This window comes from Rattus norvegicus, chromosome 16 (assembly GCF_021556685.1).
Source record: "Rattus norvegicus strain SHRSP/BbbUtx chromosome 16, alternate assembly SHRSP_T2T, whole genome shotgun sequence".
Lineage (NCBI taxonomy): Eukaryota > Metazoa > Chordata > Mammalia > Rodentia > Muridae > Rattus > Rattus norvegicus.
Window position 1 is genome coordinate 78,680,947 of NC_141549.1, and position 14,146 is coordinate 78,695,092.

Sequence of the window (14,146 nt, forward strand, 5' to 3'; positions counted from 1 at the left end):
GGGTGAGGAACAACGACCATCAAGGTGCGGACACAGGTTAGACATTGAAATGACATTGCACAATAGAGATGAAAGCACAAATTCCTGATGTCCAGGGCAGCAAACAAAGTGGGAGATGAAAAGCCATCTGTGGGATGGAAATAAAACCTATGGGAGCTTCTGTGGGATTGAAGTGAGGCCTATGGGGGCTTCTGTGGGATTAAAGTGAGGCCTATGGGGGCTTCTGTGGGATTAAAGTGAGACTATGGGAGCTTCTGTGGGATTGAAGTGAGGCCTATGGGAGCTTCTGTGGGATTGAAGTGAGGCCTATGGGGGCTTCTGTGGGATTAAAGTGAGGCCTATGGGGGCTTCTGTGGGATTGAAGTGAGGCCTATGGGGGCTTCTGTGGGATTGAAGTGAGGCCTATGGGGGCTTCTGTGGGATTAAAGTGAGACTATGGGAGCTTCTGTGGGATTGAAGTGAGGCCTATGGGAGCTTCTGTGGGATTGAAGTGAGGCCTATGGGGGCTTCTGTGGGATTAAAGTGAGGCCTATGGGGGCTTCTGTGGGATTGAAGTGAGGCCTATGGGGGCTTCTGTGGGATTGAAGTGAGGCCTATGGGGGCTTCTGTGGGATTGAAGTGAGGCCTATGGGGGCTTCTGTGGGATTGAAGTGAGACTATGGGAGCTTCTGTGGGATTGAAGTAAGGCCTATGGGGGCTTCTGTGGGATTGAAGTGAGGCTCATGGGAGCTTCTGTGGGATTGAAGTAAGGCCTATGGGGGCTTCTGTGGGATTGAAGTAAGGCCTATGGGGGCTTCTGAGGGATTGAAGTGAGGCCTATGGGGGCTTCTGTGGGATTGAAGTAAAGCCTATAGGAACTTCTGTGGGATTAAAGTGAGGCTTATGGGAGCTTCTGCGGGATGAAATGAGGCTCATGGGAGCTTCTGTGGGATTGAAGTGAGGCCTATGGGGGCTTCTGTGGGGTTGAAGTAAGGCCTATGGGGGCTTCTGAGGGATTGAAGTGAGGCCTATAGCGGCTTCTGTGGGATTGAAGTAAAGCCTATAGGAACTTCTGTGGGATTAAAGTGAGGCTTATGGGAGCTTCTTCGGGATGAAGTGAGGCCCATGGGAGCTTCTGCGGGATGAAGTGAGGGCTATGGGAGCTTCTGTGGGATTGAAGTGAGGCCTATAGGGGCTTCACTTGAAGCCATCCTGGTAAACTGCCTTCCTATGTACATTTCAGCAGCAGCACAAGCTTGCTGAAGATCCACAAGGTTAAAACCATCTTGGCTCTGCCTTCAGTTCTGACTTCTCCTAGGTAGCCAGGTGAAGCTTGAATATAGGTCACACTATATTTGGCCTCTGAGAATCTATCTTCTTTGTAGGTCAGTTGAGGTTTTAGAAGGTGGAATTTTTTTTTTACTTACTCTGCCTGGACTGTGACGATCAGGCACCCCAGAACTGTTCCCAAGCCCACCCTATTGGTAGCTGTTGATAAATTCGTAATGCTCTGGTAAAGGGACAGATTCTGAATTCCCTAGGTCACCAAGTGGTGTGCAGCTCAGCAAGTCATAGAAAATAATTTATGAAAACGGGGAGACGGTTCAGCGTAACAGAGAATCCCTGTGGTACATTTGTGAAGCCCTGAGTTTGAATCACGGCACCCATGGGGAAACTGGATATAGTGACCTTACTACTTGTAACCTTACTAGTAGGCAAGGTCAGAGCTGAGCTGGAAGGCCTAGGTTCAGTCAAAGACTTCGTCTCAAATGATAAGGTCAGTGCTAGAGGAAGGGACCTAAACCAGCCTCTGGCTTTCACAGATACATGCACAAGTGAACACACATACACACATTTGTATCACCCCCCATCACCACACACACAGGAAAAACCAACCAGTTCAATCATTACTGACTCTGTCTTTAGGTTTATTCCTCTAATATTTCAGGACGTTTTATCTATTCTAAAACTTCTGCCTAATTTAATGTATCAGTTACTTCCTGGTTAACTAGACATTTCTCCAGGGGAACATACAAGATTAGCTTCTCAGAGGCAGCTCAGCCAGCTTCCTGAGGGTTCATGGGGACAGTCACTGGTGACTCGATCTCAACTTTACAGCTGTTCATTTAACTCATGTCTTGGTTATTGTTCTACTGCTGCGATGCAGCACCACGATCAAGGTAAGTCACAGAAGAAAGCACTGAAGACAGTTTCAGAGGGTTAGTCCATGATCGTTATTGTGAGAAACTCGGAAGCAGGCAGGCAGGCAGGCATGACTCTAGAACACTTCCTCACAGATTCACAATTATAGGGAGAGAGAGAGAGAGACAGAGACAGAGAGAAACAGAGACAGAGAGACAGAGACAGAGAGACAGAGACAGAGAGAAACAGAGACAGAGAGAGACAGAGACAGAGAGAGACAGAGAAACAGAGACAGAGAAAGACAGAGACAGACAGAGAGAAACAGAGACAGAGAGAAACAGAGACAGAGAAAGACAGACAGAGAGAAACAGAGACAGAAAGACAGAGAGACAGAGACAGAGAGAGACAGAGAGACAGAGACAGAGAGACAGAGACAGAGAGACAGAGACAGAGAGAGACAGACAGAGAGAGACAGAGAAACAGAGAAACAGAGACAGAGAGACAGACAGACAGAGAGAGACAGAGACAGAGAGACAGACAGAGAGAGACAGAGAGAGAAAGACAGAGAGAGACAGAGACAGAGAGAGACAGAGACAGAGAGAGAAAGAGAGAGACAGAGAGGGAGACAGAGAGACAGAGAGAGACAGAGACAGAGACTAGATCTCACGTGAGCTTCTGAAACTTAAAGTCCATCTTCTAGTGACACACTCCTCAAACAAGGCCACGCCTCCTAATCCTTTCCAAACAGTTCTACTAACTGGGGGCCAAGCATTCAAACCTGTGAGCCATCAGGGGCCATTCCTATTCAGACCAATCTGTTTCAGCTTTGAGTGTCAATGACAAGGTTGCTCAGTCTTGTGTTTCAACGCCACAGATTTCTCTGCTTTAGTTTTCACAAACTGAACCACATATCATTCCTATAACGAGAAAGGCAGGCAGGCAATGGGAATTTCAATATCAACCTCACTTGCTTTTAGCCTCGAATGTTCAGCAAAGTTTCCTTGCTCCGTTTGTAAATCCGTGTGAGCCTTTCATTTCTTGAATAAGAGGCCAAGAACCTGGAAACACTGGACCCTCAGCCCCACTGCCAACAATACTTTCTTCGTTTTCAAGTTCACAGCCATCTCACCTAAGATCTCCACCCTTAGCAAGAAGAGCTGATATAATGGTGTTTTTATTTCACAGAGATCAGAGCAGTTAACTACTCCCATGCTGTGCCACACATCCCAGCAAGCTGCCATTACAACCTACAGCAGTGTTTGTATCGACTTTTGCATTCTGCAGGCAGGATGGAGCATCCATGGGTTTTCTGATACTTGCAAATGCCACCCATTTTCTCACACTGACGAAATTTCGTATTTCTTTTGCGCCCTGTAAGCAAAAGGAAAAGGGGTAAAAGAGACAGAACTGAGCTTCATTAAACCAAAAATACTATAATTTATTGTGCCTGGCAAGGGTGGGTAAAGAGTCCACGAGACCCACCCAAACTTTCTGATGGCTCATGTGTGCCCTGTGCTGGTGGCCATTTTCTCATTGGCAGACTACTAAAGGGAAAATCAGTTCAGGGAGATCATATGATAATGTATAAAGTTCACACTTCAGTGTCTTTGAAAGAAGACAACTGGAGGAGAGCCATGTTCACTCTCTCTTTCTGTGGTTGTCTTCATGATAAATACAGAGGCAACCTGTGGTATCTGAGGCCCATGTAGCCCTCAGAGCCTGGTGTTTTATTTCCTGGGCCTTCAGAAAGCCTGGGGTAGCTGTAGCTTAAGTTTCGTTTTCCTGTGAAGATGCTCAGATCAGAGAAAGCACCGTGCATGACTGTGTTCTGAGAATGTCACTGTAGTTTACTTCCTTACACACGTTCTTTATAGAGCCTTCTGATGTGCCTTCCTCCTAGATTGTGTGAAACGTTACAAGTGTGCGGCAAATATCAGGCTGTTCACAGTGAGTGGATGATGAATGCGGTGTGCTGCCTCCCGTGTTTGGTTTGGTGTGCGTGGCTTCACACCGTATGATGACTTGGCACATGCGTGTCAACTCTCCTACGGCCCAGAGAGTTAGAATGTATGAAGCCATGGAGAGGGTAGGGCGAGACCAGAAGAGAACCTGGATCCTGTACAAAACCGAAGCCTGGGAATGACAGACAGCCACGAGGAAACTCTCAATGTTGTTTCTAGCAAAGCATGTGGCTTTCTGTGGTGCTGTGCTGTGATGGAGAGCATGCAACTGGAAATAAGATACTCTGGTCCTAAATATAACTACATTACATTGCCACTGTAAATAAGTAGGCTTTTCCAGAAGAAAACAAGAACCACCATGCAGCTATAAACATGTTGCTTCTATCTATAGCCACCTCCACAACCATATCTATCAACCATAGATAAAGTCATCATCTTGACATCATCTATAAGCTATCATTCATCTATCCATCTTCCCTTCCCCCTCTCTCTTCCTTTAGGCTGTTCAAAAATTGACCTGGATCTCTGCTGTCTTGACATAAATATTCAATTTTCTTATCTTTTGCCTAAGTACATACAGCCATGAGCTTAGCCAGTGAATTTGACCAGCAATAGTGCCTCTGAGGCCTAGAGTCTTTAGCTTCTAATGGGCAGGGCCTTAGAGGCCCTTCCCATTTGCAGTGGCCAGCCAACAGCCATGGTGGTAGCTATTCTGTCAGCTTGACTGACAGATTGCCATGAGCAGAACATCCCTGTGGCTTGAGTAGATTTTATTTTATCTCAGCAAGGACAAATCCCTTTATTCTTTTATGATGCCAAGTGTGAGGACTTTGTTTTCTCCATACAAGATTACCAGGTAAAATGTGAGACCACCTCATTAAATCTGAATTTTTAGGTAAATAAGAATTCAGCTTGGAGAATAAGCAAACTCTGAACACTGCATGGGTCGTATTCACACTGAAAAGCAACCCTTGCTTATCAATAGCATCATAAATAAATTTCTTATCTAAGATTGTTGGGTATTTAAAAGTATTACCTGTAGAACTGAGTTATTTTTACTTGTTAATTTCGCCATGTATACCCTGTGTACCTTGAAGCAAGTTATATCATTTTCTACACCACGGCCATAAAATACCCACTTTATAACTATTACTGCAAAGGGTAAAGTACCTATGGTATGTTAGAAGCCTGTTTTGTGGCCAAGCATGGTGGTGTACAGTTTCAGTCCTAGCATTCAGGGGAAGAATAATCTGAATCTGAGGCCAGCCTGGTCTACATAGTGAGTTCTAGGCCACTCATTGTATATGAGATACAATGTACACCAAGGCTGTGAGGTCACATGGACAGGAGCTTCAGGGAGTTGGCCTTGCTGCATCAGAGTCAAGAAGCAGAGAGGGGCACGCATTCGTGCCAGAGGTTAGTTTATACCCTCCACTGATACAGTTCAGAATCAGATGCCCAGGAAGTGAGATCTTCCCTTATCAATACACCTAGTAAAGATACCCCTGTAGGCACACCCAGGGACACTTCACTAACATGATGCTGAGTCTGTCAAGGGGACAGCACCAGTATCCAGATACATTACGCTTCTTATGGTCATGTCACAATATTTTATTGTCACATATTTCATTTCATGATTGAGTCTGTTGGCTTTATTTCAGGCTCCAAACTCATGTACCATCTCATCCATCCAAGTGGGCTCACAGCTTACCTGATGTTTTCTGAGCAAGACATACAAGGAGGAGAAAGAGAAGAAATAGCAGCCTCATGGTGAGAGATGAGCTCTTGGAGTGGAGGGAGGGAGCAGAGTGACTAAAGGCAACTCCTTCAGTGCACACCGATGGCAGCAGGTGATCTAGGAGAGTTGGAATGATTCGGCTAGAAGGAAAGTTTATACACTTAGTTCAACTAGGACTAAGGTGGGACCGAGGATGACATACCTACGAACACATGAGTACACAGACCCAAGCTACCCCCTGTCAAAGACAGAACCGTTTAGCTGAGCATATGTCAGTACACATTTGAATTTCCAATACTTGGGAAGTAACAGGCAGAGGGATTGTGAGTTGAAGCCAGTCTGGGTTATACAGTGAATGGCAGAACCACATGGACACACAGTGAAAATATGTCTAGAACACCACACACACACATACTCTCTCTTCTCTCTCTCTCTCTCTCTCTCTCTCTCTCTCTCTCTCTCTCTCTCTCACACACACACACACACACACACACACACACACACACACACCTACATAGACTTTATGGTAAGTCAGGATTTTCCAGTGAGTTTCATTTCTACTTGTGATTCAAAGGACTTGGGTTTGTTTTATTTTGTTTGTTGAGACAGGGGTCTCTTCATGCAGCACTGGCTGACCTCAAACTTGCTATGCAGGTCAAACTGGCCTTGAACTAGAAGACATTCATTTGCCTCTGTCTCTCAGGTGCTTGGATTAAAGGGTCACACCTCCCCCCATTTCAGAAGCTAAAAAATGAGAAGAGATTTTGTAAATGGAAACTCCCTTCTTTCTTTTTTTAAGTTTCAGTATTTTGTGCTAACCATGGCTCTTCGTGCAGCTGGTGAAGTACACAGAGCCAGAAGATGCCTTAATACTGATGCTGTATCAAAGCCATCAACTCACAGCTGAATTAATGATGGGCAGATGGAAGAAGGCAGAGAGGAGGTAAAGAAGTACTGTAGGCTTCAAGTTTGTGTTCCCTGAAAAGCTCTGTGTTGAGCTACCCCTGTGAGGAATGGGGTGAGAGTTAGTGCTGTGATGAGGGCTCTCATTAGAGAGATCCATGTCCTTACAAAACAGATCTGTCCACATGGGATTCTCATGACTATGAGAAATGAAGTTTGTGTGTGTGTGTGTGTGTGTGCCTGTGTTTGTGTGTGTTCATGTGTTTGTATGGTTTGCGTGTGTGACTGTGTGGGCTGTGTGTGTGTGCCTGTGTTTGTGTGTCTTGTATGTGTGTGTGCCTGTGTTCGTGTGTCTTGTATGTGTGTGTTCATGTGTTTGCTGTGTGTATGTATGTGTTTGTAGGAGGGTTGTGTGTGAGTGTATGTGTGTGTGTGTGTGTTGTGGGTGTTTCCATGGGTTTGTGGGCTGAGGTTATGTGTGAATGCATGTGTTTGTGTGTGTGTGTGTTTGTGTGTGTGTGTGTACTTATTTTTGTGTGGGTTTTGTATGTGTGTATGTTTGTGGTGTGTGGGCATGTGTTTGGGGGGTTGTGTGTGTATGTCTCTGTGGCTTGTGTGTATGTATGTGTGTGTTTGTGGTGTGTGTATTTTGTGCGTTTGCATGTGTTTTGGGGTTGTGTGTGTGCATGTGTTTGTGTGGGTTGTGAATATGTGTGGATTGTGTATATGTATGTGTTTGGTGGGTTGTGTATGTGTTTTATGGGTGTATGCATGTGCTTGTGTATGTGTGTTTGTTTGGGTTGTGTGTATGAATGTGTGTGTGTGTGTCTTTGTGGTGTGTGTGTGCATGCCTCTGTTTGTTTGGGTTGTGTGTGTTTGTGTGTTTGTGTGTGTGTGGTGTGTATGCCCATGCACACATGCACAAGCTTCTGGGTTTGTTGTAGTTTGTTACTGCATCTTGAAGGACCCAAGACAGAACAAAGTAAAAGAAACAATGGCGTGTGAAGATGAGGGTAGGAGCCAGGAAAGGAATTCAGAGAGGCAGACTTCCCTACTCACTCACTAGTGGCTGCCCTCCACTGATAAGTGAAAGCTTTGTAGAGGAGTCAAGGGTAGATGGTGCTTAAAAGACATCAAATAAATCTCTCCACCACTGAAGTAGGCCTTGGATTTTAGCTGATGGAGAAAAAAAATCTTACTGGTCAAGAGCTGTGTCCTTAGATCAGCCTGGTTCAAAGTCTGCTTTGCCACTCATGGTTAAGTGATGGTTTGCAAATACTTTGAACCCCTAGCACTTCCCTTCTCCCTATGCTGTTGCCACACAGTTGAGTGAGCCTGTGGGCAAACAGTCTCTTTGGGCACCTAGCTCCACTTCTCACTGGTAATGAGGATGTTGCCAACTTCCTTCTCCACATGCCAGGAATGGGGACTTGGGGGGGGGGGCTGGTCATGGGCTTATACTTCTTCATAAAGAGTGCTTGGCTTTACCTAAGATCATGGCTAGGAATTTCAGAATAAATTCCAAAAGAGTGAAGGAACCTCTCTGTGTATGTTTTCTCTGTGAAAGCTGGGCAGTCTCAGAAAATGTGGAGAAAAAAATTAAAACTAAATAAAAATTATTTGTGGCTCTTTCAGTCCTTAAGTCAAATGTCGGGAAACTGGCTGTGTGAGATCTTAGGAGGAATTAGAATTGTAAACACAAATCCTCCACTGGATTTCACTTCTGGATATTAATATAACTTAACAGCTTTATCAATTAATAAAGCAACACTGAACTTCACCCATCACTCCAGCAAGAAAACTTTCTTAAATAACCTCATTTTCCAGAGTCTTAAAAGAGACACTTGGCTCACACAGCATTCATGTGGCCTGGGTACTTTCTTCAAGCAAGATCATACCAAGCCCAGATCCATTCAAAAATTACACTTATTTTACACTTTTTTCTTGCTAAAATAATAATACTTGAATGAAGGACATGGCTAAGGAAAGACTGTTTGTGTGTGTGTGTGTGTGTGTGTGTGTGTGTGTGTTGTTTGTGTTTGGTGTGTATGTGTGCTCACATGCATGTGTACTACTCACATACTCATGTGAACTCACATATCTAAGAACTATAAGATTAGGAAATGAATGTGGGTCAAGAAAGGTCTGGTCATCCTTTCTATCAGAGGGCAAGGCCATAGCAGGGTAGACTGTAGAAGGCTGAGAGGCTAAAACAAGGTTAGCAAATGAGTAATCACCTAAAGAGAAGTACATACTAGATTTTAAGGTTTTATTACTGATAATTGCATTGGGACAAGAGGCAGGCTGGGAAACAGAGCCTATGGCTACCTCATCTCTGGGGAAATCTCATTTATCAAGCATATTCCTGCACCATAGAGCTATTCTCTTTCCTCTCCATCCGCAACCCCTGATAATAACCCAAACCAGTGACTGACCAAAATAGTTTTATAGAACATGATTATTGATGGCTTACCTTTCCAACTTATTATTTGCCCATTCCCTTTCTCAGTCTAAACATAATGGAAGGTAGAAATCAGAAAGCACCTGAATCCTAGTCACCTCTACAGTTTAGAACGTACCTCCAAATTTAAAGTCGAACAACCTTCACTTTGAACTGCACATTATTCACAGTGCCTCTCATGAAAACAGGGCCCATGCAGAAATTCCTTAATCTCAAAGGAGACTCTGAAGAGGACCTTCCTGCCTATCTATTCTCAACTGTAAAAATACATCTGTTTTCCTCTTTAAAAATCTTCAACACAGTAGGGTATAATCAATTGGTTTTAGAGCATAGCCTGGGTGTTATAAGTGACTTCCTTTACCTTCTGACCCTACTATGCCACCTACTTGGGTTTTAAGAGACCTGGAGAAGATTCATTACCCACTCTTCAGTGTCTCTGGGAAAACATTTACTTCCTCCCCAGTCTCCTCCTCCAAGTCCTCCTCATTTATAAGGGAGCTAATTTACTTATGAAGGCTGCCAGTTTTGAATCAAGTCCCCAAAGCCTTGCTTCCTAGTACTCCCTGCAGCAGGGATTTTATTTCAACAGGTCACTTTTGATCAGACACAACACTCAGATGATAGCGAATGAGTAAAGAAAAGAAAGCACATGGTGTGAGCCCCCCACATATGTGCAAGTGAAAAGCAATCCTCTCCATCAGTCCCTCACCTTTTCTTCACCACAAGATGTCTCTCCTAATAGCTTACCTAGAAGGTGGCTCCTTCTGCCCTCCACAAGCAATGTGTTGCCTGTCCATTGAGGCAGGGTCACTTGAAAGCAGGTGTCAATTATGACCTAATTAGGAGTCATGAAAATCACAGGCAGAGGGAAGGTCTCATAAGTCACACACTATGACCCTACTGACTAGTCAGACCTGAGTGGGGAAAGGAAGTGTTGCTTGGGTGGTAACTGTTTTAAACTGTTTCACTGAAAAAAAAAAACTAAGCAAAGCAATGCATCGTAGCTAAGGGGTAATGAAGTGTTAAACATGTCTTTAAAGTGACACTCAGTAATGGTGTATACAAGGTAAACTTTATGGCCAAAGAGCCAACCTCCTCTTGCTGATTTTCTTGGACTATACCTTTCTAGTGTGTCTTCAAGCTCTGTTTGTTGTTGTTGTTCATTTTGTTGTTGTTTTGTTTTTTAGATTGGTGCTTTTCAAGAAGATTAACAGCCTAAAAACCACAGGAAAATAGAAAACACCAGGATAATCTAAATGGTCTCCATGACTTCCACAAACACCACATGCCTGATAGGCCCCAGGAATAAAGAATCAGTCTAATGAGCAGCCAGAAAATGCCAATCTTGGAGTTATAACCACACCGCTTTTACATCTAACTTTGCCCCGTCCGTTGCAATAAATTCTGGTCACACAAGCTAAGTTTTATCAGTCACAGTCAGCCCAAATGGAAACTCCTGTAGAATTAGCCCCATTGTATAAGCTTGTAATTGAAGACTTTTACAAAAGACAAATCACCCTCAAAGAGAGTTCATTTAAAAACCTGTCATGGTTCTTTGGTTAAACTGAGCCTAACTAGGTATCTGGTAGGAAGGATGCTCATGAGTTGACAGATTGAAGCTGGGCCTAGAATCTTCTCAAAACTCACATGCATGTTGACTGAGCTGAGAGGGCTTGAAAAGCTTGTGGGGGTGTCATTGGGTAGCCCTCTTTCTTTCCCTCATGGGCTCTCAAACATAGTGATTTCAAAGTGAGTAGGGCTTCTATCTGGAGTTTAATGGCTCACATCACAGGGCATAGATTTTGGCAGCCAGAGAACCACATATCAGATTCCTGTCGTTTATGACATCAAAGGTTCTCCAGCAAGAAGACTACCTTCTCAGTTGAGACAACTACAATGGCCTATTTGGGAAGCAAGAAGGGAAGTTTCCATAAGTCATCTCTCGATGGAAGATCGAGCTGCTGTGACATTTGGAAATGCAATATGTTGAATGCTGAAGAGTGTAGATGCACATATACCACACAGAAACTCATTAAAAAGGAAAGCCGAAACACTTCACTGGCCCGCTTTAACACACAGCTCAGTAGAAGCTGAAGTTAGGACTGTTCGCACTGAATCCAATAGGCCAGAGTTACAAATGATAGTCACGTTGAGGCGGCAGTTGACAGGCATTTCCTTTCCACCCATTTAAAGACTCTGACCTAAGACAAGGAGAGATATTTACCTCCCCTTTTGCACAATTTGCCTCACCTTAGGCAAACGCTAAAGTGACAGTTTCTTGTCAATTCAGAGGATTTAAACTAAATCCAGCTTTAGCTTAAAGGGGGCATCAAGTGGGAGCAAGTCAATAATATAATTCTTCCTTTGTCTCACCCATGTGGACTTAACGTGACAACCCATCTATTTACCACACGAGTGCAAACTTAACCAGTTCATGTTGGTCTTCCTAACAGTGATGATAATAAAAATGTATCTGTGGTTTTAGGTCACTTACATTGTGTCTTGATCTAAATATTTTCCAGGTATTGTGCCAATAAGTTCTGTTACTAGAGTGAATCTACGTTCTCCAGCCTTCTGGGACCAGCCTCCACTCCCAGCCACATGACTAAAATCCTGATGACGAATGGGGTCATATCCCTACTGTTTCTAAAAGGTTCCCACATGCATTTGTGCTCAACCAGCTCTGCCCCCAGTACTCCCACCCTTGTCAGTGTCTCCTCGGCACCCTGGGCATCTACCCTTTCCCTTGAATAGCTTCCTTCTTATCCCTGACACCCACTGTGACGGAGTCTCTATCACTGACATATCTTACCTACACCAGCAGGCTGCTGTATGTGCCAGATCCTATAAACCTCTGGAGAGAGTGCATGAGACTCTCTGTTGATCAAGCCATGGAAGAGAAGAAATTAGCTGAGGAGAGGAGCATTCGTCCTCACTGTGGGACACTGGCATTTTCTCTCATTTTTTCACCTATAATATACCCCTGAAGAACTAAAACCTTGTAGTAGACAGTCTTGTAAACTGTAGACTTGTTTGGGCTCCTTGCTTTCCTTCACCTCTGTATTATATAAGATTTCAAGAGGCAAAAGCAAACAGCCATGTGAAAATGAAAACTTAGCCAGATAGCAAGCTGCTGCTGCTGCTGCTTCTTCTTCTTCTTCTTCTTCTTCTTCTTCTTCTTCTTCTTCTTCTTCTTCTTCTTCTTCTTCTTCTTCTTCTTCTTCTTCTTCTTCTTCTCTGCCTCCTCCTACTCTCCTCCTCCCCTCCTCCTTCCCCTCCTCCCTCCTCTTCCTCCTCCTCTCCTCCTCCTTTTTCTGCTCTTTTCTTCTTTCTTCTTTATTTTCTTCCTCCTTCTCCTCCTCTTCTTCTTTTCTCCTTTTTCTTTTTTCTTCCCTCCTCCCCCTTTTCTTTTCTTCTCCATTTTCTTCCTCTTCTACTACTTCTACTTCTGTTTTTCCTCCTTCTACTTCTATTTCTTCTCCTTCTCCTCCTGTGCCTCTTCCTCTTTCTTCTACTTCTCCTCTTCCTTTTTCTGCTTCTTTTCTTCTTCTTCTTCTTCTTCTTCTTCTTCTTCTTCTTCTTCTTCTTCTTCTTCTTCTTCTTCTTCTTCTTCTTCTTCTTCTCCGTCTTCTTCTTCCTCCTACTATTCCTCTACTTTCTTCCCTATTATGGAACCACTATTATCCCATATTAAGGAAATGAATTTAATGATTTTTTAGCTAGATTGACTGAGTAGGTAAAGCCTCCTCCACTGCAATCTCGCACAGGATAGGCACTCTTATCCTTTGAGGAACACAAAGCACCCATTGTTTTAGTCTTAGAAGCCCAGCAGTACACTGATATGTGTGAATGTGTATCCTCCAGCTCCAGAGCTGTATTGCTCTGTGTGTGTGTGTGTGTGTGTGTGTGTGTGTGTGTGTGTGTGCACCCGCAGCTCCAACAGTATGCTGCCCTGTGTGCACCTTCAGCTCTGGTTCTATCAGAAATCCAATGAGACCTTTCATTTTTAGAAGTGCAAAGCCATTTAGTGATTTCTTACTTCTATCCATTTTACCTATGTCTTCAAGGGTCTTGACTTGAAAAATGAAAACAGCCATTAAAATTTTTTCTCAGGTGAGGAAATTTGCTACAAAACCCTAGCGAGTCCTGCCATCCTCTAACGACCCAGGATGATGCTTCACTTGCTGCCGGGAGCGTCACCTCATTCCTGCAGCAGTCAACTGTGATTTTGAGCATCAGTCAAACAACACATTTAGAATAGACGAAGGACCAGATTGTTAAAAATAATTCTATGAGGACAAGGTCTGAGGAGCCCAGCATCAAAGTGAATGGTATGGGTTTCGTTCTGCCAGCAATAGGTAAAATGCTATCCTTGAATAAAACCCAAATACTTCATTATTTGTGGACATTTTAAATCACTTCCATGTGTGTTATACATCATTTGTTTATATGGTTGATTACATGTGTACGTGTGAGTGAATGCTGAAGGTAAAGTGTTTTCTTCAATCACTCTCTCTAATTTATTTTTAAAATTATTATCATTATTATGAATTTTATGTGTATGTTGTTTTTCCTATATGAACTGTGTATACAGTTGCCATAAAGGCCAAAAAAGGTGCTGGATCCCATAGAACTGAGTTACAGAAGGTTATGGGATACCATGTAGGTGCTGAGAACTGACCAGGCCCTCTTAAGTGATTAGCCATCTCTGCAGCAGGGCCACCTTTTATCTTCATTTGTTGAGATGGTTCTTTCATCGAGCCTGCTGCATGTGCATTTGGTGCAGCAGGCTGCATAGTGAGTTCTGGGGATCCACATGTCTCCATCCCATCGCCCAGTGCTAGGAGCACAGACATGCTGTGGTCCCTGGTTTATTACATGGGTTCTGTGAACCAAACTCACATTTGCAAGCTTGCACGGCAGGCTCTGTATTGACTGTCCCTGTCTTCAGCCCTCTACTTT

The 14,146-nt window shown here is 43.8% G+C and overlaps 2 protein-coding genes and 1 long non-coding RNA gene across 2 annotated transcripts; 2 read left to right on the forward strand and 1 right to left on the reverse strand.

Annotated features, from left to right (window-relative positions):
* Nucleotides 1-14,146, forward strand: part of Erich1 (glutamate-rich 1) — a gene marked incomplete at its 5' end in the record, with an annotated part of 52,793,804 nt that overhangs the window by 47,810,387 nt on the left and 4,969,271 nt on the right.
* Defb33 (defensin beta 33) lies at nucleotides 3,259-9,971 on the reverse strand. Its single transcript, NM_001037523.2, has 3 exons — nucleotides 9,932-9,971; nucleotides 5,794-5,960; nucleotides 3,259-3,492 (listed from the first exon to the last, which is right to left on the reverse strand). Exons 2-3 carry the CDS (start codon nucleotides 5,849-5,851, stop codon nucleotides 3,362-3,364), a joined length of 189 nt encoding a protein of 62 aa, NP_001032612.1. The 5' UTR covers nucleotides 5,852-5,960; nucleotides 9,932-9,971; the 3' UTR covers nucleotides 3,259-3,361.
* LOC134482414 (uncharacterized) lies at nucleotides 10,102-10,593 on the forward strand. Its single transcript, XR_015640058.1, has 2 exons — nucleotides 10,102-10,250; nucleotides 10,372-10,593. It is a non-coding gene; the product is annotated as an uncharacterized LOC134482414 (long non-coding RNA).

Excerpts from the sequence above, each read along its gene's own strand:
- Defb33 (NM_001037523.2), bottom strand. The coding sequence starts at position 5,851 with ATGAGGCTGCTATTTCTTCTCTTTCTCCTCCTTGTATGTCTTGCTCAG. Across the intron at positions 3,493-5,793 it reads TCTTGCTCAGAAAACATCAG|GGCGCAAAAGAAATACGAAA; the intron begins GTAAGCTGTGAG and ends TTTTGCTTACAG.